The sequence below is a fragment of the Ovis aries genome, chromosome 3 (assembly GCF_016772045.2).
Source record: "Ovis aries strain OAR_USU_Benz2616 breed Rambouillet chromosome 3, ARS-UI_Ramb_v3.0, whole genome shotgun sequence".
NCBI classification, from domain to species: Eukaryota; Metazoa; Chordata; class Mammalia; order Artiodactyla; family Bovidae; genus Ovis; species Ovis aries.
This window is the reverse complement of record NC_056056.1, coordinates 76971227-76998566: the sequence shown is the minus strand read 5'-3', so window position 1 is coordinate 76998566 and position 27340 is coordinate 76971227. Positions and strand designations below refer to the sequence as shown.

Below are 27340 nucleotides of genomic sequence, written 5' to 3'. Positions count from 1 at the left end.
TACATCTGAGAGAATTTAGCATCCCGTGTTATGGAGTTTCCTCAGAATTTTCAGTGATACTTTACTGAGAAAAGTGGGACTGAGAGTATTATCCTCAATGGCTCAGCATTAAGAATCCGCTGCCAATGCGGGAGAATTGGGTTTGATCCCTGGGTCAGGATGGTCCCCTGGAGGAGGAAATTGCAACCTAGTCCTGTATTCTTGCCTGGAAAATCCCATGGATGAGGAGCCTGGTGGGCTAGAGTCCATAGTGTCACCAAGAGTTGAGTATGGCTGAGCGTGAGTGCGTGCACACACACATGTTATGGTGGAGTTTCCTTAGAATTTTCATTGCTACTTTACTGAGAAAAGTGGGACTTAAAGTATTATCCTACATCTTGAAAGATTTTAATAGAAAATTGAGGGTACCAAAACACGATGTTTTTCTCTCTCACTCTTCACAGAGCTCAGTTAGTAACAACACCAAAATGTGGAATCATGAATTTAGGTGATTAACTGTTTTATCAGCTCATCATGCCTCACTCCTTTGTGTCATCAGAATTCTTTTAGATGAATTGTTTTTAACTCCTAGCTTTTAGATTGGGGCGGGGCGGGGGGGGGGCCATTAAGTGTGTATCTTGATCAGGTTAAAATGTAGTATCTTCATTCTGACATTTTAAGAAGTTCAGATTTACAAGCTGCTAAAGTTGATATATCTTAATTTTTAGCTTATTGATTTTGTTGTAAAGTATTAGTGATATTTAGGGTAGTTGACGTCTGTGACTTTTTTTTTTTTAACTTTTGTCCACACCAAGTGGCGTGTGTGACTTTATTTCCCTGACTAGGGATCAGACTGGTGTCACTGGCAGTGGAAGCTTGGAGTCTTAACCTCTGGATCATCGGGGAAGTCCCTGTGAATGACTTTTTCCCTGTGTTCTCAGTAGTATGTTCAGAGCAGGAAGGGGCCTTAGTGCCATCTAGTACTGTCCAAAACTCAATTTTTATTAGCTACTGGTTCACTTTTGAAGGTTTTTTAAAGATATGCTTCATAACCTGTGTGTAAATCTGAAGCATGTATGTGAAATTATGTTTGTGAGTGAATCAGTGCTCTTAAATTTAAGTATCAGATAACAGTTTTCCATAACATTTTCTTCTTTGGGGCTGGGCTGTGAGGCATTCAGGATCCCTGGCTAGGGATTGAACCCAAGCTTCCTGTGCTAGAAGCTCAGAGTCTTAACCACTGGACTACCGGGGAAGTCCCTCCGTTTCATTTTTGATCCAGATTTTAATCGATTCATACAGAGTTACAGTATATTCAGAACCATATTGTGAAAAGATACTGTTATGATGCTAAAGACATCCAAGACCTATTGATGGTTACGGGTTGCCTAAGTTTGGTTGTCACTGCTCATTTGTACTGTTTCTGACTGTCAGTTTTCATACTGTGGTCCGTTGGTTGCCCCGGAAATGCCTCATGTTAACAGGCAGCTGTCAGCTTCTGATCATGTTGAACTGCTGTAACCCACCGACTTGACACAAGTAGAGCCAAAAGCAAAGAAAAAAGCCCTTTAGTTACCTAGTATATTCTTAAAGAGATTTGTAATCTTTTTGAAATATTGAAAATAGGTCAAAGACCCTTTATTTGGAAATCACTGTTCTAGAACAGTCTGCATTTTACAAATATATTGATATAGAGAGATGACTATCCAAGGTTAATATTTAAGCTAATAATGCGATATGTGTATAACTACTCAGTGAAAATTCCAGTACGTGTAACCAATAGGTAGTATGGCAGAGTGTAGAAATGTAAGCATACCATTGAGAGGGTTATCCCTTTGGGTTCCTTGATGAATGAGTGAGTGTAAACCTAGCTGCCACATTTCAAACTGAAAATCACTTTTTTTTTTGAAAATCACTTTTGATACTGGTGTTTTGAGATGTGCCCAAGTGTTCTTATGGAAAATTAGGGAGGATAGTTTATAGAAAATATGGTAATATTAATTGGAATACATGGTTATAAGTAATTTTCTGTTTGGTAAGAAAATGTTTTGTTAATAAAATCCATCTAGGTTGGGTAATTTTTGTTTGCTAGTGAAATATTAAAGTACATTGAACAGTTTCTTACAGTTTCTCTTTATTTTTGCTTAGGCCTCTCCAGGTAATCTTTCTCAGTTTGAAGATATTCTCTTTGGTAACAACGATATGTCTGCTTCCATTGGTGTTGTGGGCGTTAAAATGTCTACAGTCGATGGTCAAAGACAGGTCGGAGTTGGGTATGTTGACGCCACACAGAGGAAGCTGGGACTGTGTGAGTTCCCCGATAACGATCAGTTCTCCAATCTGGAGGCTCTCCTGATTCAGATTGGACCAAAGGAGTGTGTTATACCAGGAGGGGAGACTGCTGGAGACATGGGGAAACTGAGGCAGGTAAGGGAGTGGAGTCTATGATAGAGAGTCCAAGGCTGGGAATGCCTCTAAAGTAACATGATGCTGTTTTATTTAAGAAAAATTTTAAAAGTCGAACCATTTCAATATTTTGACAGAAACTTTGTATCTTTATTAGGACTTGTTCTCCCTCAGGTCATTTCCCCCTCCCCCCTTCCTCTCTTTCCTTCTGAACTGAATGCCATCTTAAAGGGATCACAATTTATAAAAGAAGTGCTTTCACAGCTGAGGGATGCAGGGTGGGGAGAGGTGATGTCAGGCCTTTAAAAGTAAAAAACTATGCCCATATTTAGCATGGATGTAACAGATAAGATCCAGTTTTCAGGATTATTTATTTCTTAATAGTTTGAGTAGATCTTTAGCCTCTTTTATTTTTCTGATTCTTTTATTTTAACAAAGTTCTGATTTTTGTTGTTTGTATACGTATCTGGTTTTTTATTTTAGATTTTTAAGGATTCTTTTCTTATGAGCCTCAAATATGATAAGAACTACTTGAGAGTTAGCAAATCTGTGATGGGCATTTTTAGCATAAATATATCTAGGTAACTTTCCCCAAGTATTATTCTTTTAATAGTTTTTACTACTGAGACTATTTTTTGAAAGCTTCATGTAAGCCTAATTTTGAATTTCCACAAAAATTTTATTTATAGATTTTTAAAATACATGTTACCAACATTTTCTTGCATGTATTGTTGTGTAACAATATAATGTGGGTTAATAAGTTGTTTATTAAACTGTTGTTACTTTATATTTGCCAGTGGCACAACTTTCTGTATTGCTTTTCTCCTAGTAATTTAAAATATTTCTTGTAAAATAGGTTATTCAGAGAGGAGGAATTTTGATTACAGAAAGAAAAAGAGCTGACTTTTCCACGAAAGATATTTATCAGGACCTCAACCGGTTGTTGAAAGGCAAGAAGGGAGAACAGATGAATAGTGCTGTCTTGCCAGAAATGGAGAACCAGGTATGTGGATTACATATGTGAATTTACCCCTAAATAGTGATGTTTTAGAAGGGTGGTGCTTCTGTCATCTGTATTTCAAAGCCTAAAATGGATCACTGATTTTTAAGCTTATTTTAATCTGTGATGAAGTTTGTGAAAATGACTAGAAAAATTCAAACATAATCTTAAATACAACTTCATTATATTTACACAACATATATCCTTGGGGTGAGGAAGAGATTATTGTTTTACTGGTTTTACCAGAAAGCCTGATTACTGTCAGCTAAGTAGGTGAGATAGCACAGTTGGTACTATTAAAGTTTTATAATATAGGAGCTGTGAGGTTTTAAATAAATTACTTCAGCTTCATTATGTCTTAAAGGATTGTTGTGGAGATTAGAAAGTAAAAAGGATGGAAATATACACAGTGCATCATAATTGCAAAATATGTTACATTTAAACAGTTTGGCTCAAAAATTGGCACTGATTGTGTTCAGTGTTAGATATGAACATGCAAACAATGGTTGAAGTTTATTTTCAATTTTTCAAATCTTTGAGGAAAGTATGGTTTGGGAGTTATATTTTTATGTAAAATATTAGAAACCTCTTTGAATGGTTATTTCAAATGGTTATGTCAGTGGATCACTGACAAGTTAAAATAAAAATTTGTATATTTAAATAAGAGCAAGTTATAGCTACTTATAATTTTCAAAATTGACTTCAAACCAGAATAAATTGAGACTATTATTACTATCATGATTTTACAGTCATTACTTATCACATAATAGTTTGGTCCTTATAAACTAAGTTTATCTGTTTTACTTTCTTTGTGTGACAGAATGAAAAGGCATTGTGTATGAGTAATAATCCCAGTACAGACATTCCCTGACTTATGGTTCAACTAAGGATTTTTTTTTTTTGACTTTACAATGGTGCAAAAGTGATATTTATTCAGTAGAAACTATACTTTGAATCTTGACCTTTTCCTGGACTAGCAGTATTGGGTGCAGCTTTCTTGTGTTGCTGGGCAGCGAGCAGCAGCTGAGTCAGCCGTGGGATCACAGGGTTTAATAGCTGATACACTTACCGCCATGTGGTACCCACAGAACCATTCTGTTTTCTGCTTTCAGTACAGTGTTCAATAAATTTTGAGTTATTAAACTATATTATAAAGTAGGCTTTGTGTTAGATGATTTTGCCCAACTATAGGCTAACGTGTTCTGAGCACATTTAAGGCAGATGAGGCTAAGCTATGATGTTCGGTAGGTTAACAGTATTAAATGCATTTTCCATTTATGATAGGCTTATTGGCATGTACCTCGTAAGTCAAGGAAAAGCTGTATTAGAGAAAATTACTGTAGTGTTGAAAATTGGAAGATGCTACTGAGGGTTTCCCAGGTGGCTCAGTGATAAAGAATCCATTTGCCAGTGCAGGAGACTCAGGTTTGATCTCTGGGTGGGAAGAGCCCCTGGAGGAGGAAAGGGCAACTATATTTTTCTAATTGCAAACTATATAAATATAATTTGTCCTGACTTTATGAGTAAATTGTGTATTAACAGCAGTTTTAAAAACTTATATTTTAAGTTTTATGTCTAAAACTGCAGTAATTATAAAGTGGTGTTGTTTTTGGGGGAAATAATACAGCAATATTCTTGCCAGGATAATCCCATGGCCAGAGGAGCCTGGTGGGCTACAGTCTGTGGGGTTGCAAAGAGGCAGACATGACTAAGCAACTGACCATGCACACAAGCGTCTTAGGGCCACTAAAAATTGTTACCATCTGTCCCTGACGGTGACATAACAGGGGATTCTTATATATTTGGCAGAGGCAGATAGATGACTGTGTTGTCAATTAGGAAACATATGCACCTTCACAATGAATTTGGTACCAAATATAAGTAGACTTTTCATTGGGCTATCAGTTTAATGTCCTTAGCCTCTTTATGTTATGTTATAGTAGTAATATAGACAGTTATTTAATATATATACAAGGAAGTATATGTATCATAAGTGTATAACTAAATTTTTATGAATTATAAATACCCACATAACCAGCACCCATGAAACAGAATAGTACCGGGATCATAAGACCCTCTTTATGTTTTCTTCCAGTTGTTAACCTCCATTAGTACCTCTGACAGTATGAATTAGTTTGATCTATTTTTGTAGTTTATATAAATGGACTCATAAAGATTGTGCTCTTGTGATTTCCTTTATTCAGTATCATGTTTGTGAGGTAATCTGCGCTGTCACGTGTTGTGGATTGTTTGTGCTTATATCTTTAGTATTCCGCAGTGTGAATATGCCAGGCTTTACCCTTTTCACTCTTGGTGGACAGTAGCATAATTTCTCCTTTTGGCTATAATAAATAGTGTTGCTATTACAGTAAGTTTTCACTTCCTTAAGATTATTTTCTAGGCTTAAAAAGGTTTGTTTAAACTTTGTCTGATTTTCTTGGTTTGAATTGGGAAAAAAATACCAGGAAAAATGATAGTGTTTGAAATTTATTTTCATATTCCCATTTGTTTTTCTTTTTTAAATCTCTAGAATTCTAGTGATAGCCATCTTTTGTTTTAAATTCTTAATCTTAGGTTGCAGTTTCTTCCTTGTCTGCAGTAATCAAATTTTTAGAACTCTTATCAGATGACTCAAACTTTGGACAGTTTGAACTGACTACCTTTGATTTCAGCCAGTACATGAAATTGGATATTGCAGCAGTGAGAGCCCTTAACCTTTTCCAGGTAAAAAAAATACATCCATTAAAAATCTTTGCTTTTATATATAGAATATAAGACTTTTAATAAGGAGCTTAAATATTTTGAAATATTATTATACTTAAATAGTTTTGAATTACTATATTTTTCTAATTGCAAACTATATAATTTGTCCTAACTTTATGAGTAAATTGTGTATTAACAGCAGTTTTAAAAACTTATATTTTTATAAGTTTTATGTCTAAAACTGCAGTAATTATAAAGTGTTGTTGTTTTGGGGGAAAATATACAGCAAAAAATCAGATTAATACGGTAAAAGTCTGATTTTCAGATAAGGAGCTTCTGTGTACATTTCAGTTTAATATTTGAAGAATGTTAAGTTTTGTGTTGTCACAAGTTTGGGGAGTAAAGAGGTTTTTTGGTTTTTTTTTTTTTTCCATGAGTCTTGTGGGATTTTAATTCCCCAAGCAAGGATTGAACCCAGGCCTTTGGCACTGAGAGCTTAGACTTGTAATCATTGGACTATCAGAGAGTACCCAATGTTAGTGTTCTTGTTCCAAAATTAAGTAATCCTTTTTCATGGCATAGCAAGGTCACTAATGAGCCTGCCGCTTTCCTGTTTTATTTTTGTTTACTAGGGTTCTGTTGAAGATACTTCTGGCTCTCAGTCTCTGGCCGCATTGCTGAATAAATGCAAAACCCCTCAAGGACAAAGGCTGGTTAACCAGTGGATTAAGCAGCCTCTTATGGACAAGAACAGAATAGAAGAGAGGTATATTAAAAAAAAAAAGTGTACACTTTTGTAAACTCTTAAGTAACTTCCAGTCACTCCATATGCTTATACCACTTATTACAACATGCAATTTGGCACCTGTATTTTAGCATCTAACTGCACAGAAAGTTAATAAAGTAGTGGAGTAGTGGTGATTTAGATTGATTAACTTATTTTCTTCATTATGTTTTTTTACCCTTCACTGTAAAAAGGTAAACTTTTATTAGAGAGGTGGTGTAGGTATAATGTCTCAGCATTTGAGCTTTGGAGCTAGTTTACCTTGGTTCATATTGAGCTCTTCCACTTAGGTGCTGTGTTATATTGGGTATTATTGAGCCTCTGGGTGGCAGTTTCTTCCCTTTTAAAATGACAATGGTAACACACCTCCTTCTTAGGGTTGCTATGAGGATTAGATGATTTCATGTATTTAAAGTACTTTGAACAATGTCTGGCACAAAGGAAGCACTAACTCTTTATTCTAGAAAAAATTTAAGGCAGCCTAAACATATTTCAGAAAATCTTTAAAATTGAGGAAATAAAAAACGATATAATGCTGCTGCATATAATGTGAGTAGCATTGGAGTATGTTTTATTTTTATCTTTTGTTTTAGATACAAGTTTTAAAACTTAAATGACGTGTAATACACAAAAAAGCGCAAATCCTAAAGGTGCAGTTTGATGGAGTTTCACAAAATTAATATCTTGGTAACAACATACAAGTCAGGAAACAACATAACTAGCATCCCCAAAACCCTTATCAGTTATCCTTAGAGTTACTGCCTCTCCTCACTTCAAGGGTAATGACTGTGTCTTTCTAGCCTCATAGATTAATTAGTTGTACCTGTTTTTGAACTGCATATAAGTAAAATAATTTTCTATAGTTCACTCTTAACGTTTAATAGTTTTTAAAAACACAGTTGTAATCCTAATATAGTTTTGTATCCTAGTATTTTCCCACTTGTGCTTTTATTACATAAGCATTTTTTAGTGTTTCTGTTTTATGTTCATATTCAGTACTTTTTATAAATTCATAATATTTTATTGACTGGATATACTTTACCTTTTTCAATAATTAGGTTATTTCAGTGACCTTATTGTATACCTAACATTTTCATTTTGGTAAATTAAGATATATTGCCAGAATAGGTAAAAGAAAGTCAGTAATTTTATGGATTTGATCTTGTCAAATTGTTCAAGAATTTGTTGACTACCTACTGAATTCTGATGGTATACAAAAAGCATGATGATCCCTTGACTATTTGGGACAATATATATGCCAGGCAAACGTAAAATAGTTGATCAGTATCATAAGACACTGCAGATAGTTACCAAGGTAAGCATTGATCCTGTAGATTCTAAAGGGTCTTACAATAAAAATAACTCATGAAGTCAGCAAATTGTGGGTAAGTTGACATATCATTGAAAATATGGAAGTTGAAATGCTAAGGTAACTTCCTGAAGCCAGGTTTGCTGGAGAAGAGTGGGATTTAGTAACCAAATAAGAAATAGGAAGGATTGGATATTTGCAAGTAATTAAGGCAGTTTACAGGTTTTTATTTTAATTATTTGTGACTGACTACATTTACATAAGTCAAATGTGAAACGGAACAGAAGGGGATACAGTGCTGAGTTTCTTGCTCTTATTTCCCGGTTTCCCAGGACTCGCTTCTGCAGGGCCTCTGCACAGCAGCAGGGACACATTTCTTATTGTACTCTGTGTGAATTGCCAACACTTGACCTGGGAGCAACCAACCGGTCTTAGTCGGATTCTCGAGTGTCCTTCCATGGAAAGTCTGTGCCTGCACAAGTAGAAGTGTATATCCATTCTCCCTCATCTCTTTGTTGTTTCTGAAAGGATAGGTAGTTGAATTCCCATGCTCTAGGTCACTGGTTGCATTTTTAACTTTGGGCTTGTAGGGACAGAGCACATGTCAGTGGTCCTCTTCTGGTTTAACAGCTAGAGCGTGCTTGTATTTGGACCCTTCAAAAACCTGAGACATCACTTACTGTTACCAGAGTAACAAGTTATTTAGAAGGCAAGATACCAAAATTAATTTTTTGGCTGTAATTAAAGGTTATTTTCATAGGACATAGCAATAATTTCCAAAATCTGATACCCTTGCAAGACTGACTAATTAGGAATACGATTTGCGAGAATGGCTTTCTGAGTCAGATCATGATCTGTTTTTCTGCACCTGTGGGATGAGGAAATATTTTCTCCTTTCTATCTTGGGGAGAATTTTTTTTTTTTAACCAGCAATTAGGAAGGTCTGTGGTTTTCAAGGCCCAGTGCTGAAATTCCAGAGCGGGAAGACAAAGTTATACTCCTTAAGGCAGACTTCTCTTGGGCCAGTCTCCTTTTTTAAAATACCCTTTCTCAGTTCCGCCTGCCGTGATACATCATGCTTCTGGTTTATGCCTTGCTGGGGTTCTCATTGTCTCCCTCTGTGAGCATTTAAGATTTAGATGGATTATTCTTCAGAGCTGCGCATCGAATCAAGCTTTTGTTCTTACTGTCACTGTTTTGCAGTGATTTTCTAGCAGAGAGGTGGTGGAAATCTCCACTCCACCCTTCTGAAACTTACGTGAGGAGTTAATGTGTGTGGCTCTGCAGGGAATTCTGTTAAGGAAAGCAAAGATTTCTCTCTTTTCTGTTTTTACTAGAGCAGACAGAGGAACAGTTGTGACTAGATTTTTGAGTTTGATGGATACATCTATTCCAGAGCTATCAGTTCAGTTCAGTTGCTCAGTCGTGTCCGACTCTTTGCGACCCCATGAATCGCAGCACGCCAAGCCTCCCTGTCCATCACCATGTCCCGGAGTTCACTCAGACTCACGTCCATCGAGTCCGTGATGCCATCCAGCCATCCCAGTGATAGGTTCAGAAATAACAATGAAAACAGGATTGCTTTTCAGTCATTGTCAGGCTCTTAGGAAGAAGAGAAGACTGGTTGCCTGGCACTTTGCTAAGTATCTCACGTTCATTAGCTGAGAGGTGGTGGAGACTGGCTCCTGTCCTGCCTGACTCCAGAGCCCAAGCCTTGCATCGCTGTACTGTATTTCTTGTTTCTACCAATTGTGTTTAATTTGATCCAAGTTGAATTTTAACATCAGAAATGAAATGTACTGTTTTGGCTCTTAAGTTATACCTGTGGAATAGCTTTATGTGTGGTAATGCTCATTTTTCCATTCATTAAAACCTGTTTGCACTGGCAGTACTTTATAGCTAGCTAATGGCTTAAGTACTTTAATCTCCAGTGAGACTTGCTATGTTACTACCTTCAAGAAGTGAGTTTCTGGGTATTTCTTCCTAGCAGTCAAATTAGGAATTATAACAAGAATGCCGTCCGTATTACTATTAAAAATCCTCACATTTGCACATGGCACTAGGGCTGTTACCATTAGTTTTAATTTTTTAGGACTTTTTTTGTTTTTTGCCTTTCCACAGATTTATGTGAAGCCTTAATGAATTCTCCTTTTTTGTTGTTGTTGTTAGACTTCTTTAAAGAACATTGAATATATGTTAGCATAGGACATAGTTCACTCTTGAAGTTGCTGATGATACCATTTGCACATGTTGAATTTGGTATTCTTATTGCCTTCTAGTTTAAAATTATTTTTATATGACATTTAATAGCAGTTTTATTTGAAATATGTCTCCAAATAAAAGTAGTTCCTATAAATGTAGAAATGGTGGTGGTGCTCATGTGATAGTATATCATGCTTCTTGCTTGAAGCAGTGTACTTCCGGGGCTGTATTCAGACTTAGACCTACATTTCTCTCCAGGTTGTGTTAAGTATCCTTCTGTGCAAGAATGTCTTTAGTTGGTAGTGAGTGTTGTGCGGAAACAGACGTCTGGAGGTCATACAGTGAGTGCAGTTTCTTTGAAACAGCAGAGCTTTGCTCTGGCCTCAGAGGACAAACAGGAGGGCTGTGACTCCACTGCCTTCCCACCACTGTTTTCTCTGTTTCCAGATCAAGTTTAGTGAAACCCCTTATTCTGGTTTCTGGACTGATCTGCTAGTCCCTTTGAACTTTATTTGCCTTCCTATCCAGCCTGTACCACGAAGGCAACCCTTTTTCCAGTGGTTTCATGGGGGACATAGAATTTCTTGCCCCATTAGCCCTTTGTCAAACTGGCCCCTCTTTCTCTATTAAAAGCTGCTGGAGAGGTCACACAATGCAAATTGAATCTGCTGTACTTTTCAAGCTATCTAGCTTTCACTGCTTCCTGGTGTTACTTTTGTTACATGACTTATTACAGTGACCAGTGCAGCATTTTGTATTTTTCATTCAGCTTCTCCTGTACTTAAACAGATGGTCTCCTCCCTGATTGTTGCAGTCTCAAAATGTGCCTATATTTTCAGTGTTCAGTTTTCTATTCCCTGGTTCTGTCTCACAAGAGGAAATTGTACTCTGTCTTTTCCAAAGGCAACATTTTCATTTTGCTTCTGGTTACAGTTTTCTTCTTTCCCTATTCTCTCCTTCAGTTTTCTTCTGTTGAGTCCTGTATTCTTCTCCCGTCAAGTCTCTGCTGTTGCTGCTCCGCCATTCCTTCCCAAGTATTTTCCTCAAAATCCTATCTCTTTAAATCCTGAGTGTTCAGAATATTGGAAAAGACCCTGATGCTGGGAAAGATTTAAGGCAAAAGGAGAAGGGGGCAGCAGAGGATGAGATAAGACAGCTTCACTACCTCAGTGGACATGGATTTGAGCAAACTCCGGGAGATAGTGGAGATCAAAACGTGGTTCCCAAGCTCCAAAGGGAGTTCCCTGCTTTCTTGTATCACATTTTGTTGCATTTTATATCTCATTTGTTATTCAGCACTGACTGTAAGAACAGACATGTCCTTCTTCACTAGATTCAGTGTTCTTTGAAAGCATATTCCTCTCTTATATGTTTGGCCATTTTTTTTTTCTTTTTTAATTTTCTCAACCCTACCTCGCAGATTATCTATTTAATGTATCAGATGAGTGGTGTTGTCTGTATTAAACCATGTGAAGAACAAAATCTTGTAGTTCTTTAGGTACCAAATTTATTCTCAGCCATATAAATATACTGTTGTGAAATTCCAGCCAATTATTCATACAGTGAGGTCAGAAATAGTGGTTTTAAAGAATGGAAAGAATGGTGAATTTAAAATATCAAAAATTTCACGACTAATTTTATAATCCTTTTGAAATTTTAGAGAGGAACTGACCCCCAAAATGATCTTATATTCTAGTCAGCTTGAAAATTAATGTATCAAATTGTGACAGCTGAGTAATTTTGAGTAGGATTGATAGGTATACCTTGTTTTGCCAACAGTAACTTTGTTACTTCTGAAATTGTGATTTGAAAATGGCATTGTCATGGAAACAGTAGAGCAGTCTTTAAAAAAAAAAAACCTCTGTTAGCCAGAACATAAACTAATACTATAATTATTTCTGAAATGGCTTATTGAATAGACTGGTGAAACTAGCAGTTTATTAGACTTTTAATGATACCCAGACCAAAGACTGAGGGGACTGTGTATCTTGCCTTGTCCTATGTGTTTTTAGAAGCTTTTTCATTCTCTTGCTGTTTTACTTCTTAATACTCTTACTGGAACTTTATGCTCCTTTTTTTGTTTGTTTGTTTTATTGTAGTACAGTTGATTTATGATGTGTTCATGTCTACTGTACAACAGGGTGCTGCAGTTTTATATTTCTTCATATTCTTTTCCATTATGGTTTATTATCAGTGAATACAGTTCCCTTTGCTATACAATAGGACCTTGTTTTATATGTAACAGCTTACATCTGCTAACACCTCTTCCCCTTGGCCACCACAAGTCAGTTCTCTATGTTCCCGAGTCTGTTAGTGTTTGGTAGATAGGTTCGTTTGTGTTATATTTTAGACTCTACATATAAGCGATATCATATGGTATTTGTCTTTCTCTTTCTGACTGACTTAGTATGTTAATTTCTAGTTGTATCCGTGTTGCTGCAAATGGCATTATTTTGTTCTTTTTTAATGCCTGAGTAGTATTCCATTGTGTGTGTGTGTGTGTGTGTGTGTGTGTGTGTGTGTGTAATGCCTGAGAAGTATTCCTGTGTGTGTGTGTGTGTGTGTGTGTGTGTGTGTAATGCCTGAGTAGTATTCCACTGTGTGTGTGTGTGTAATGCCTGAGAAGTATTCCAGTGTGTGTGTGTGTGTGTGTGTGTGAGTGTAATGCCTGAGAAGTATTCCAGTGTGTGTGTGTGTGTGTGTGTGTGTGTAATGCCTGAGTAGTATTCCATTGTGTGTGTGTGTGTGTAATGCCTGAGTAGTATTCCGGTGTGTGTGTGTGTGTGTGTACACACGTACGTACACGCCACATCTTTATGCATTCATCTTTAGGTTGCTTCCATGTCTTGGCTATTGAGAATAGTGCGGCTGTGAACATAAGAGTGCCTGGGTCTTTTTGAATTATTTAGTTCTGTCTGGGTATATGCCCAGGAATGGGATTGCTGAATCATATGGTAATTCTATTTTTTGTTTTCTGGGGAACCTCCATACTGTTTTCCAAGTGGCTGCACCAACTTGTATCCCCACCAACGGTATAGAAGGGTTCCCTTTTCTCTCCAGCATTTGTTTGTAGACCTTTTAGTGATGGACATTCTGACCAGTGTGTGAGGTAGTACCTCACTAGTTTTGATTTGCATTTCTCTGATAATTGGTGATGTTGAGCATCTTTTCATGTCCTTGTTGGCCATCTACCTATGTGTCTTTGGAGAAATGTCTACTTAGGTCTTCTGCTCATTTTTCAATTGAGTTGTTTGGGTTTTTGTCATTTAGTTGTATATGAGCTGTTTGTAAATTTGGAAAATTAAGCACTTGTTGGTCACATTGTTTGCAAAGTTTTCACCCAGTCTGTGTTTATTTTTTCATTTTGTTTATGGTTTCCTTTGCCACGCAAAAGTTTGTAAGATTGATTAGGTCCTATTTGTTAATTTTTATTTTTGCTGCCTTGGGAGACTGACCTAAGAAAACATTGGTAGGATTTATGCCAGAGAATGTTATTGCTTACAGTCTCCTGTAGGAGTTTAATGGTTCATGTAATATATTGTAGTCTTTAAGCTATTTTGAGTTTATTTTTGTGTATGGTGTGACAGTGTGTTCTAATTTCATTGATTTACATGCAGCTGTCCAACTTGCCCAGCGCCACTTGCTTAGGAGACTTTCTTTTTCCCATTGTATATTCTTGCTTCCTTTGTTGAAGATTAATTGACTGCATGTGTGTAGGTTTATTTCTGGGCTCTCTATTCTGTGGGGTTTTATGCTATTGAGCAGTGTTGGTTACTGAAGATTCTCTGGCTTGTTTGTACTCTAGATTCTAACAAATAAACAAAACTGAGTAAGGGATGCAACCAGATCACACAGTCCAATAAGGCAAACTTGGGCCTTCCTAGCTAGTTCTCTGGCTCTAGCTGGGCTTCTCCGAGTTTGGTCCAAGATTACACACATCAAAATCACTTGGAGGTGGGCCCAAAGCGGGACCCACCTGTGACTCGGCGAGGTCTAGGTGATCAGGTTTAGAGGAAACAGTGGTAAGATATTTAATGGAACAGGAAAGAATCGTAGGGAGAGTCTTGATCAGAAATATCTTCTCTATATAGGACTTTCCTGGTAATCTAGGGGTTAAAAACTCCATGCTTCCACTTCAAGGGGTGTAGATTGGGGATCCCTGGTTGGGAAAGTAAGATCCCACATGCTGTGTGGTGTGGCAAAAAAAAATTAAAAAAAAAAAAAAGGAAATATCTTCTCCAAGAGTGTTCTTACCGTTTACGGAGAGTAGCCTAAGGATACACAAGTTTTAGAAAGAAAAGAGAAAAAGAGACCTGAGATAGGTCATCCAGCATCAGGTTACTTTCATCCTTTTCCTGACCCCCTGGAACTTCTCTTCCTGTTTTATCATGAGAACTCAGGAATTTCTTGTGACTTTTAGGACTCAAGACTTTTTTTTTCAAACAGTTGCCTGCAGAAGAATCACCTGAGAAACTCATTCATCGCCGAGTCACAGGTGGGTCCCGCTTTGGGCCCACCTCCAAGTGATTTTGATGTGTGTAATCTTGGACCAAACTCGGAGAAGCCCAGCTAGAGCCAGAGAACTAGCTAGGAAGGCCCAAGTTTGCCTTATTGGACTGTGTGATCTGGTTGCATCCCTTACTCAATTTTGTTTATTTGTTAGAATCTAGAGTACAAACAAGCCAGAGAAATCTTTTCTGGAGCAGTAAGGGCCTGAATTATTCTGTTTGTACATATAGGCTGTGACTGGCTCACAATTCAGGTTTGGTAGCAGTCATGTTCCCACTAATTTGGCATTTGCTACAACGAGTATATCTACTTCCGACTCCCTCTCCACTATCTTGACATTCTATAGAGTTTGTTGTTTTTCTCTTTATTTTCATCTTTTAAAAGCTGATTTTTTTTTTTTTTTTCACTTAAAGATCTTTTAATCCTGTGACTCTTAGCTAGGGGCTATCCCCCTCCCCCCACCCTGCCTCCTCTGGGACATTTTTAGCAGTGTCTGGAGACATTTTTGAATTGGTAGTCTGGGAAGAGGGTAGTGGGTAAAATTCAGGGATGCTCTTAAACTGCACAGAATAACAATAGCTCACAACAGAGGGGTTATCCAGCTTAAATGCCAACATCACCGAGGTTGTGAAGCGTTGCTTTAACATCTGTTGTCATTATACGGCTACTCCAGGAGCAGTGTAGTTTTCCCTTTATGTGACATGCTAGATGAACATGATGATAATGCAGGAATTGTAAGTGTTGATGGACAGATCAGAGAAAAGAAATTTAGAGAACTCATTTGATTCCTTTTCCTGTTTCTGTGTAATTTGAGGATTAAAGGAAAAATGGTTGTTCGTCTGATAGTGTTCTAAACCTAGGATCATTGGCTGTACCCACGGCCTATCTGTTGAAGTTTACCTTTCAGCTGTTATTCATACTTCAATACTATCTACAATATAGTTTTTCAGACTGCATGTTGTGACCCACTGGTAGGTTGTGAAATTAGTGTATCAGGTGATAACCAGCATTTTTGAAAAGTTACATACAAAATAAAAGCGTGCGCCACATCTAGTAAGAGTAGGTTTTGTCTTGTGAAACCTATTTTAATTATATATTGTCAAGGAGGCAAATTCCTTTTTCCTAATTTTTTCTAAATAATTTTTCTCTTTGCTAATTTCCTACTCTTCTAATTCTTTGGCTGTGACCCTATGAATTAGACTGACAAAAGACAGATTAATAAGAAAACAAACAGAAGTTTATGCTTACACGTGGCAGCACTCAGGGATGAGTAACTCTAGGGTTAGCTAGAACTTGGGCTTACATAGCATCTTAGCAAAGAAACAAATTTTCAAAGTGACAAGACAAAAGGGAAGGACTTTGAGTTTCTAGGGCTACAAACTGGGAAGGTAAATGTATGGGAAGCTAATGGTCAATAAAAGATAGTTGGTAGGGTTACATGGTTCCTCTGGTGCCATCTCCAGGGTGATAAGGGTCTAAATTTGAGTTTAATTGTTGTCCTTCCTGGCAAAGAAAAAGTGTGGGGGAGGGGTACCTGTGTAAATTCCTGTCCTGCTTTTGGGCATATAAGGACAGGCAAAGAGCTTTCTTTGTTTTTGCTTCTTCTCAGTTGTTCTTAACTTAAAATAGTCCTTAAGGACCAAAGTAGTCCTTACAGACACTAGCATGGCATGTTTTGAGGTAGCGTATTTTGCCCACTACAGCATCTGTGCATGGGTGTTCTGGGTCATGATATAAAAGTATATTTCTTGCTGTGGCTTACAGGGAAAAAATGGAAAGCCACTAACTCCAATTAATTATAAAAGCAATATTAGCTGCATGTTTTATAGTTCTGGAAACTAAGATTTATTGATTTTGGGAAGCAGAAAACTTAGTTCAGTTTTTAATTAGAACATTTTGGCTTTGTACTGTCATGTGGTAATTTTGGAGTGCATTTTGAATTTATAAGATTTTCTGATAAATACTGGGTTTGGCAGCATTCTTGAATTGTAATTTTGTTTCATTAAAGATCATTGTTTACATGTGCAGTAATGTATCAATAACAATGGAGTCCCAATAATGAGATTTGGATATTAACTGATTAGAAACTGCTTATATCACAGTGTTATGGAACTTTTCCATTGTCTACAAAAAGCTAACATTTCAGGATAAATTCAAACTTCTTACATAGAGTTTTTGAGTTGAGACACTCACCTAGTTGACAAATTTTAATTTCATATTAAAGATTAATTCTGAAGATTAAAATATTAAAGATTAATTCAAATGTAATTTATTAGAATTAAATAAATCATTAAAGATTAAGTAATATACAACTAAACCAAAATATTAAAAGATTAATTCTAATATTTATTTTAGATTAAATTTGGTAGAAGCTTTTGTAGAAGATGCAGAATTGAGGCAGAGTTTACAAGAAGATTTACTTCGTCGATTTCCAGATCTTAACCGACTTGCCAAGAAATTTCAAAGACAAGCGGCAAATTTACAAGATTGTTACCGACTCTATCAGGGTATAAATCAACTCCCTAATGTTATTCAGGCTTTGGAAAAATATGAAGGTAAAAAATTATTTTGTTTTTGTTTTCCTTCACTCCAGATATACTTAGCAAATGTGCTGTCCTTTTTAAAGTTGGTTCTGGTAACTCGTCTTTAACTTTTTCTAATAACAGGTTTGTATTACCCTCTGGCTACATTGCAGAAGCCAGAAGTTGTGAGACAGTTTAGAATTCTTGTTTTTTAGAAATGAATATTAGGATTATGAGGTTTATTAATAGGTCTCTTGCACTAACAGGGGAGGCTAAACAAGATTTGATTGATGAAGAAGACGAACAAGACCCAAAATGACAGTGCTTATGAATGTTTGGTTTCTTACAGGGAAAGGATGCAGTCTGGCAGCCACACTAGAGTAAGGATAATGTGTCAGAGCCAAAGGCTGTCAGAACAGTGGGGCCAGGGAGCTTAGGTTCTGGTACCTATGGAAAGGTCCTTGATGAGGTGCACCTTCTCAGATCAAGGACCACTAATGTAAGGAGAACATCCTGGAACCAGGGAGCTTTAAACAGTTTTGTTGGACTTTTTAATATTTTGCTGGTCTTGTGGACGGTTTCCTGTTCTGTAACTAGCTTCCACAGCAGAGCCCTCTTGGGGCCTCACTGAGACCGGATACAAATCATCAATCACAGTGCTACTAAGCTGAATGAACTACCTTGAATCTCCTTGGACTAGTGATTATAAAATAACACAATTCGTATGTTTCATGCCTTGACCAGGGGGCTGCCATGTAGGAACTTTAAGAAAACACCACAGGCTAATTCCAGATCTGTTGGAATTAACCTTTCCAGTACACCTGTGAAAGAAAGTTAAGACAGAAAGTCTTGGTGGTAACAGTTGAAGTCAGAGGGAAGCTACTAGAATAAAGTAAGCAGAGTCATATAATAGTTAATCAATATAATATTAGTGGATAAAATCAGATTGCTCGTATGAGCATAGTTTTTAAAGTGAACATAAGTTTCTACAATGAATAGGAAGTACAAAGGTATATGTCTAATATATAAAGCGTTTTCAGAGTTAAAAATCAATATCTCTTAGAACTATTAAAAACAAAACTTTCAACATTATATGAAAATTTGATGAACTTTTTTGGAGATAGACGTAGAACAATGATGACTGGTACGAAATAAGTATAGATTTAACTTAAATTTTGTGATAACCTTTCCTCTTATTTATCTAGCAGAATGTTAAAGAATAGCTAACTGCTTGTCTTTTCAGAGTACCATTGTATATAAAGTAATCCTGTTCTAGTCAGGGCTTCTCATTAGACCAGTGAGACTTAAATGCTCTTGTATTTAGTGCCACCAAAGTGAAATTAGAGGAGATTGGTCTTTTCTGTTTTTTCTTGTGCCTCTATTTCCTCACCCTATAAATGACTATCTTCTTCTGTTTTGATTTCCTGATTGCGTCTCCTCTGGCTTCATTTCTGCAGGATCAGCTGGAAGTGCCAGGGGACTGACCAGTGTTAGGGGTGTAATCAAGGTGTGGTCATGGAGATAGGCTGTCTAAACAATTCACTCTTACCACTTAATATCAGCTGTTTTAAACATTCCTCTTCTCATCTCTTCCTTCATAAGGTAAAAAAGATTTCCTTGTCCCTGCGTCCCCTTCTTATACCTGTACCCAGTGAGGTTTCTGAAAGCCTACATTTTCTTCTTCCACTGATTGCACTGGCTTCAGCCCTACCCATAGTACTGAAATGGCATTTGTTGAAACTTCCTTGTTGCTAAATTCAGTGAACATGGTCTAGTCTTACCTAACCAGGTTTCACTGGTGTGTGTGATAGTCTTTTTTTCCTCCCAGTTTTATTTAGATGTAATTGACACATACCATTGTATAAGTTTAGGTCTACAACACAATGATTTGATATGTATATATACTGTGTAAATCACCACAATACGTCTAGTTAACATGTTACCTCACCTCACGTAGTTTTTTTTTCCTTGTGATGAGAACTTTTAAGATGTAATCTCTTAGCGACTTTCAAATATGGAATACAGTTTTGCTTTGTTTTTTTTAAACTACAGTCACCATGCTGTACATTACATTGCCAGGACTTTTAAATCTTACAACTTGAAATTTGTACCTTTTGACTACCTTCACCTGTTTCCTCCCCCAGCTGTCTCTGGCAACCATGAACTCTGTTCTGTTTTTATGAGTTTGTTCTTATTAGATTTCACATGTAGGTGAGATCATACAGCATTTAACTTTCCTGTCTCTTTTCCCTTGACATATGCTCTCCAGTTCCATCCATGTTGTTGCAGATGGCAGGATGTCTTTCTTTACGGTTGGATGATACTCCATTGTGTGTGTGTGACACATTTTCTTTATCCGTTCCTTCCTCGGTGGACACTCAGGTTGTTTCCATGTCTTGGCTGTTGTAAATAACGCTGCAGTGCATGTGGGAGTGCAGATATTTCTTAAAGATAGTGATTTAATTTTCTTTGCCTGCTCCTTAAGTGTAGCCACCCCCCAACCCAGTTCTATTTTTGACCCTCTTTTCACTCAGCTCCTGAAACTTTAAAGCTGGGATTCTTGAATGCATTCTTGACAGTATCTTGATATTTCATGCAAAATTTTGTGTATATGTATTTTGAGGAGGAGGGAGGATCTGTAATTTTCATCAGATACTCAAAAGCATATGTAACCTCCCCCCCACAAAATGTAAGAAATACTGATTCGCACATTATCTGGGGACTCTTTCCTCATTCCTTGGTATGTGCACAGAAGTTAGAAATTTGACTTGAAAGTGGCACTCTTTAACAACCTTCCTGCATATGTGTGGCTTAATGTGACTGAGCAGCAACAATAAAGTGTGCTTGAGGGTTTTCAAGTCAGTTATGAGATCATAACAGTATGAAAATTTAATGCTTCGTATTGTCAGTTTGTTAACTGATGTCCAGTTAAAATATTTGAAATCACCCAGCATAGAAAGTATTAGAGGAGGAAGACGGTTCCAAGTTTTGTGATGCTAAGAGCTACACCTTTCTCTTTCTATAATATGGAATGTTGGAGAGTTGAGGTGTATCCTAGGCACTGAGAGACTAACTGACCTGTCTGGAGTTTATTTTAATTGAAGTATACTTGATTTACAATATTGTGTTAGTTTCAGATGTACAACATAGTGATTCAATATTTTTATAGGTTATGCTCCATTTAAATTATTATAAAATATGGGCTATATTCCTGTGCTGTACAAATTATCCGTGTAGCTTACTTGTTTTACCCATTGTAGTCTGTGCCTCTTATTCCCTATCCTTCAGTTGCCTCTCCTCATTCTTTCTCCCTGCCGGTTGAGCGACTGAACAAGAGCATATGGGGAACAGTGTACTCTGTATCTGAGTCTGCTTCTGTTTTGTTATATTTGTTCTGTTTTTTAGATTCTGCGTATGAGTGATAACATACAGTAGTTGGCTGTCTCTAGCTTCTTTCTTTCTTTTGTTGTTAAATATGCTTATTTGGCTGCATTAGGTCTTGGTTGCAGCCTACGGGATCTTTGCTGTGTCAAGAGGGTCTTTTGATGCTCGGTGGCATGTGGGTTCTCAGTTCTCTGATAATACTGTTTTTCACAGTGGCTACACCCATTTACATTCCCACAGTACAAGGGTTCCCTTTTCTCTACAGCCTCGCCAATAATTTATTTGTGGTCTTTTTGATGATAGCCATTCTGACAGGTGTGAGGTGATGTCTCATTGTGGTTTTGATTTGTATTTTTCTGATGATTAGCAGTGTTGAGCATCTTTTCATGTGCCTCTCATGAGTTTCTTAAAACACACAGTAGAATGGCATTTTGCAGAGTTCAGTATAGCTTGTTAGCCTACTGATTTCATGGAGAAAGCCAAAACAGGCTAATTTATGAGGAAAAATCAAATATGCTGTCTTTAAAAGTAAACTCATTAAAAGTTTTAAAAAGATATATTTGTATATTACTAGAAATTGAGTAAGTTCTGCCATCGTGTGATGTTTTAGTTTTGACTAACTTTAGGTTTAATGTTATTTTAATGTTATTCCTGGAAAAAACGAAAATAAACTCAGAGACAGCAGAGGGCAGCAACAGTTTAGAAAGTAGATTTGCATTGAGTGATGAAAGCTCTACTCTAAATTATCTTTCTCCTCTTTGAAAAAGAAAAGGCTATTTTAAAAGTATACTTGGCCTCTGTTATTCCTCGTATCTTTTAAAATTAAAAAGTTGAGGCACACATTTACAACATGGATGGATCCAGAGATTATCATACTAAATAAAGTCAAAAGAGGAAGACAAATACCTTATGATATCATTTATATATGGAATGTAAAGTACGACACAAATGATCATAGCTGTGAGACAGAAACAGACTCATAGACGGCAGACCTGTGGTTGCCAGGAGGGGGGGGAAGGGGGAGGGAAGGATCGGGCATTTGGGGATAGCAGATGCAAAGTATATATGGAATAGATAAAAAACAAGATCCTACTGTATAGTACAGGGAAGTATATTCAGTATCTTGTGGTAAACCATAATGCAGAGGAATGTGAAAAAATATGTATAACTGAGCCATTTGGTAGTACAACAGAAATTAGCGCAATACTGTAAGTCAACTAAACTTGAATACAGTTTTTTTAAAAAGCTGAGGCACAACCTAAAACAATGGTATTCTGCTTTTGGAGCAAATTTTCTGAGAGTGCTTAAAACAACTGTAAGTATCAAGATTACTTTATTGATGAACTTTATTGTAACAGTGTCATACTGAGGTTTGTAACTCTTGCCCCTGTCCACGTCCAAATTGAAAACCTTACATGTGCTATTTTCCTTCCCCTGGTCTGTACCTCCTCCTCAGTGAACCCGTAGTAATCTTTTTTTAGCATGTCTGATCGTGTCATTTCTTCCCTTTTGGTTCTGAACACGTTGCTTTGCTTCCTGTAGCCTTCCAGAAGCAGCTCCATTCCTGCACCTGGCCGGGCTGCTGCTGCTCAGTCAGGCTCCCTCATTCTCCCTCGCAGCACCGCTCTGCTCACTAGATTGTTTCTCCAGACTGCTCTGGTGACACATGCTTTTCTGCACGTTTTTACTTTGTCTTTATTGCACTTTACTACCTGGTCTATGTGATGGACTCCACTAATATTTAAGATTGAGCTCAAACCTCACTCTTTCTATGCAGCCTCCTCTGCCCTCATTATTCTGGTTTCCATAGCACCTTCTGCTTATCTCCATTGCTTTTTAACCCTAAATGACATAGTTCAATTCAGTTGTTCATTTGTGTCTGACTCTTGGCCGCCCCATGGACTGCAGCACGCCAGGCCTCCCTGTCCATCACCAACTCCCAGAGTTTACGCAAACTCATGTCCATTGAGTCAGTGATGCCACCCAACCATCTCATCCTCTGTCATCCCCTTCTCCCACCTGCAATCTTTCCCAGCATCAGTTCTTCACATCAGGTGGCCAGAGTATTAGAATTTCAGCTTCGGCATCAGTCCTTCCAGTGAATATTCATGACTGATCTCTTTGCTGTCCATGGGACTCTCAAGAGTCTTCTTCAGCACCACAGTTCAAAAGCATCAATTCTTTGGTGCTCAGCTTTCTTTATAGACCAACTGTCACATCCATGCATGACTACTGGACAAACCATAGCTTTGACTAGATGGACCTTTGTTGGCAAAGTAATGTCTCTGCTTTTTACTATGCTGTCTAGGTTGGTCATAGCTTTTCTTCCAAGGAGCAAGTGCTAGGGTCCAGCCCCCGCAGGATCCAGGGGAACCCGAAGGAGAAACGGCGTTGGCAAATGAATGAATGAATGAATGAGAGAGGAATAGAGGAGAGAAAGAGGCTGATATTCCTTGGTTTACATAGAAAGCCAATAAAGCCCCGAGACAAGGAGCTTGCCCTGTTCACGGAGGCCATAGGTGCCCTCCCAGTCTCCCGAGGGAGTGAAGACACAGAACATCTTCCTGTTCAGGTCTTAGAAACCTGGGCAGATAAGTGAATGCAGGGAGCCTCTGTGCTCCAAGGGATCAGCCTGAAAAAGAGAGTAAGAGAAAGAAAGAAAGGAAAGAGACACAGGGTGACCAAGCTTCTTCGAGCGAGCCCAATTACTTTATTTTCAGAAGGGACTTTTATACCTTAGCTTGTACATAGAGGGAAATGAAAGATGCAAGGTCATACAGAGTCAGCCCAAACATTCCAGCAGTTTTGCCCTTATCGAAATCAGGATTTTTTCTGCAAACCTTTCCCACAAATGATGCTGTGTACATTATCTTCTGGCCTTGAAGGCCTGTGAACATTTTATGACCCTCTTTTGATAAAGGCTGCTTTATCAACCAGAAAACTTATTTTCCCTCAAAGTATTTTTTCTTTATATTTCTAATCTATGTCAGCCTCAGAAAATGCTAAACAGTTACATTTCTTGCAGAGCAAAGGTGCAGTGAGTTACAAGAAAGAAAGAACCAATTAGCTCAAAGGTCTGATGTGGTTAAATTCAAGGCTACTGCTTGTTTTTCTTACATTCCAACTATGTTAACTAATGCACTCCTAGGTGCACAGTGGATAAGAGATATGGGAACTTAGCAACAAGCATTGGCCCAATAATGAAATCCTACACCAGCACTACTCTAATAACTTTTAACTATTTGAAAGGCTCTATGTTATAGGCTTCCCGTGCCTCTCACAGTTGGGAGGCTGTGAACAATCATATGCGTAGCTGCAAGAGTCTGGATAAACTTGCCAAGCAAGCCAGAATGCTAACAGAGGGGGTTTGAATTGAAATTTTCCTCTCATGTCCAGGAGACTTATTAGCTAGAGCCCTAAGTTGAGCCCCCTGTATGTCAGGAGAGTTGGTGAAAGGCACAAAATAGTAAGACCGACAGATTCTGGTTTTGGGGTAGATGCTCGAGCTGGTCTAGGGAGCCCCTTGAGTCTGGAAGCCTTGCTTAACAGTTCTCTTCCACATGACCTTGTCCTGGGTGGGATGGCCCATGCTGGCTCCCGGCAAGCAAGCATCTTTAATTTCATGGCTGCAGTCACCATCTGCAGTGATTTTGGAGCCCCACAAAATAAAGTCTCACTGTTTCCATTTTTTCTCCATCTATTTGCAATGAAGTGATGGGACCAAATTCCATGATCTTAGTTTTCTGAATGTTGAGTTTTAAGCCAGCTTTTTCACTCTCCTCTTTAACCTTTATCAAGAGGCTCTTTAGTTCCTCTTCACCTTCTGGCACAAAGGTGGTGTCATCTGTATATCTGAGGTTATTGATATTTCTCCCAACAATCTTGATTCCAGCTTGTGCTTCATCCAGCCCAGCATTCCTCATGATGTACTCTGCATGTAAGTTAAATAATCAGGGTGACGATATATAGCCTTGACATAATCCTTTCCCAATTTGGAACCAATCTGTTGTTCCATGTCCAGTTCTAACTGTGTTTCTTGACCTGCATACAGATTTTTCAGGAGGCACAGTAAGTTAGTTTAATAATAATCCCTCCTTTTAACCTGATTGCTTAGCTTCCTTCTAAATGGGAGATAAGAATATGAAAGCAATTTAGTTGGCATTTCTGAAAAGGAATCTGGTTTACTAATGTAGCACTTTTTAAACCTTAGGTTTATATAAAAGTAGTTTAAGATCTGGCTGGGTGCTCGCTTCAGCAGCACATATACTAAAATTGGAACGATACAGAGAAGATTAGCATGGCCCCTGCGCAAGGATGGCACGCAAATTCGTGAAGCGTTCCATATAAAAGAACAACAACAACAAAAAAGATCTGGCTGGTTTTTGTGTTTCGGAGATATTTTCTTTAAATTTGGTTTTTATCAGTTTTTAAAGCAAGGTAAACTCTGTAGTAATTATTCTACCATCCAGAGGTAATCATTATTAATATTTTGGTATATGTTGTTTCATTCTTTAAACAAAATTATAGAAGGTTAGTTCTGTTTAACACGTGCTTTGACAGTGAAGACTTGTTCTAATGAAGTTCGTGTATTAGGGAATAATTGAGCATAATGTGAATTTTACAGTGCTTATATACATTTTTGTCTGTGGGAAACACTAGGTGAATGCAAAAGATTGGCACCCAGCTGAACTGAGCAGTGTAGGAATATGCAAAACGCACACTCACACACACTCCCACCCTTCAGACATCTGTGATCTCAGTTCACCTGTGTGTCGTGAGCCACACTTACTCGTGTCGGGTGTTACAACTTTGTGCTCCAGTTTAGATGACTCACCATTTCACAATAACTCACGAGCTGCAGCCTTTTGGAAGTCCATCTCAAGAAGCAAACTTTGTCTTTTGTGAGGTAAATGCATTATTTATTGTAGTGTTTATATAGTTCCTATCAAAACTGTGCAGTTGTTCCTATCATTAAGAAAAAATTTTTTAATAAATTTTTTCTTTATTTCTTTATGGAAGTATAGTTGACTTACCCAGTTAGTGTCAGAGAAAATCGCTTGGTATGGCAGGAACCTCCACGCAGTTGGTGACCAGAAATGAACTAGTGTGTGTAAAGGAGACAGAGGAGGAAGACTCACAGATGGGAAGGAAAACAGGGGACACTGAGTTTTCCTTTGCAGTCGTAACCCCTTAAGATTATTTTTTCCTTCCTCTCACACATCAGTTCCTATAGCAATTTTCTCATCTTATCTTTTATTAGAGTATAATTTAAATGTCTTCTTTCTTGTCTTCCCATTGCTACTTAGATCACTACCTTGACTATCTTCAGTCTTATCTTCAATGATAAAAGCTTTCACATTCTTGAGTCAATATTCATATTATCTCTGCATTTCTATTCTTTCAGTCACCAAAATACACTAACTGATCATCATAATAAAAAGCAAACAGTGTTGGTGAGGATGCAGAGAAATTTTCTTGTACATCTTGTGGCTAAAACTATAAATCAGTAAAGCCTTCCTGGAAAAATAACTTGTCAAAGTATAATTATTTGCCATTCAAATGCAGACAAGAGGGCAAAAGTCTAGAGGGATTAAAAAAAATTAACAGGTTTTTCTTCTAGAGTTAGATTGGAAGTTGACATTTTTACATTATTACTTTTATTATTAAAAAAAATGCAGAGCCTAGTGAAAAATAGTTTCAGGAATTTACTAATAGAAAAACAAAACACCAGAGTTGGGGTGGGGGGAATACCAGAAAGGTACTCAAACCTTTAAGTTTATGCATAATAATTTCGTAGAACTTTAAAATACAGTAGGTATTAGCTAAATATAATTTATATGTTATAAATATTTTAAAATAATAAATAGCTTTTAATATTTAAAATATAATATCAAACAGAGGTTAACTAATAGCAACTGACAGTTGGTACTATTTTTACTATTATAAAATTGGTACTATTTTTTTTAATTAAGAGTACAGTTAGTACATTTTTATCCCACCAATATATTGTTACACTTTTCCATATAGCCAGTTTTGTTATAATGTGACATATGCATCCCTATGCAAAACTTTTTAATTAAAACCAGTTTACAAGATAAAAGAGGTCAAAATGCAACACTCAGAAATTTCATTAGTGACGCTCTGGTCACCAAATGTGTGGAGGCCCCCCCCCCCACACACACCCCCCCAAGTAACTTCTGTGACACTGACTGACTACAATTAATTGCGATTTAACTCAATCCTGACACGATCCCCTAGAGATAGCATCAGATCCCACAGGTTAAGGGCTCAATCCCACAAGATGGCCTCCAACCTCTCCACCCAGTCTAAAACCCAGGTATCACCTGTGCTTCTGACCAAGTGGTCCCAATGACCACCCCTCCCTTGGGGGTTAATTTGCTTGAGCAGCTCACAGAACTCAGGGAAATACTTGGTTATACTTACTGATAAAGGATGCAGATGAACAGCCAAATGAAGAGATATGACAAGTCTGGGAGGTTCCTAAACATAGGCACTTGTCCTTTGAGGTGGGAGCATGTCAT

General features: G+C 37.5%; 1 protein-coding gene and 1 non-coding gene across 2 annotated transcripts in view; both read left to right on the top strand.

Annotated features, from left to right (window-relative positions):
* MSH2 (mutS homolog 2) overlaps nt 1–27340 on the top strand; it is an 85823-nt gene that overhangs the window by 8015 nt on the left and 50468 nt on the right. Inside the window, exons 3-7 of the mRNA XM_015094394.4 lie at nt 2128–2406; nt 3242–3388; nt 5960–6109; nt 6721–6854; nt 17248–17447. Of these exons, the coding sequence (XP_014949880.3) occupies nt 2128–2406; nt 3242–3388; nt 5960–6109; nt 6721–6854; nt 17248–17447 (910 nt within the window). The remainder of the gene's footprint in view (nt 1–2127; nt 2407–3241; nt 3389–5959; nt 6110–6720; nt 6855–17247; nt 17448–27340) is intronic.
* On the top strand, nt 25041–25147 carry LOC114114154 (U6 spliceosomal RNA). Its single transcript, XR_003588993.1, has one exon. It is a non-coding gene; the product is annotated as a U6 spliceosomal RNA (small nuclear RNA).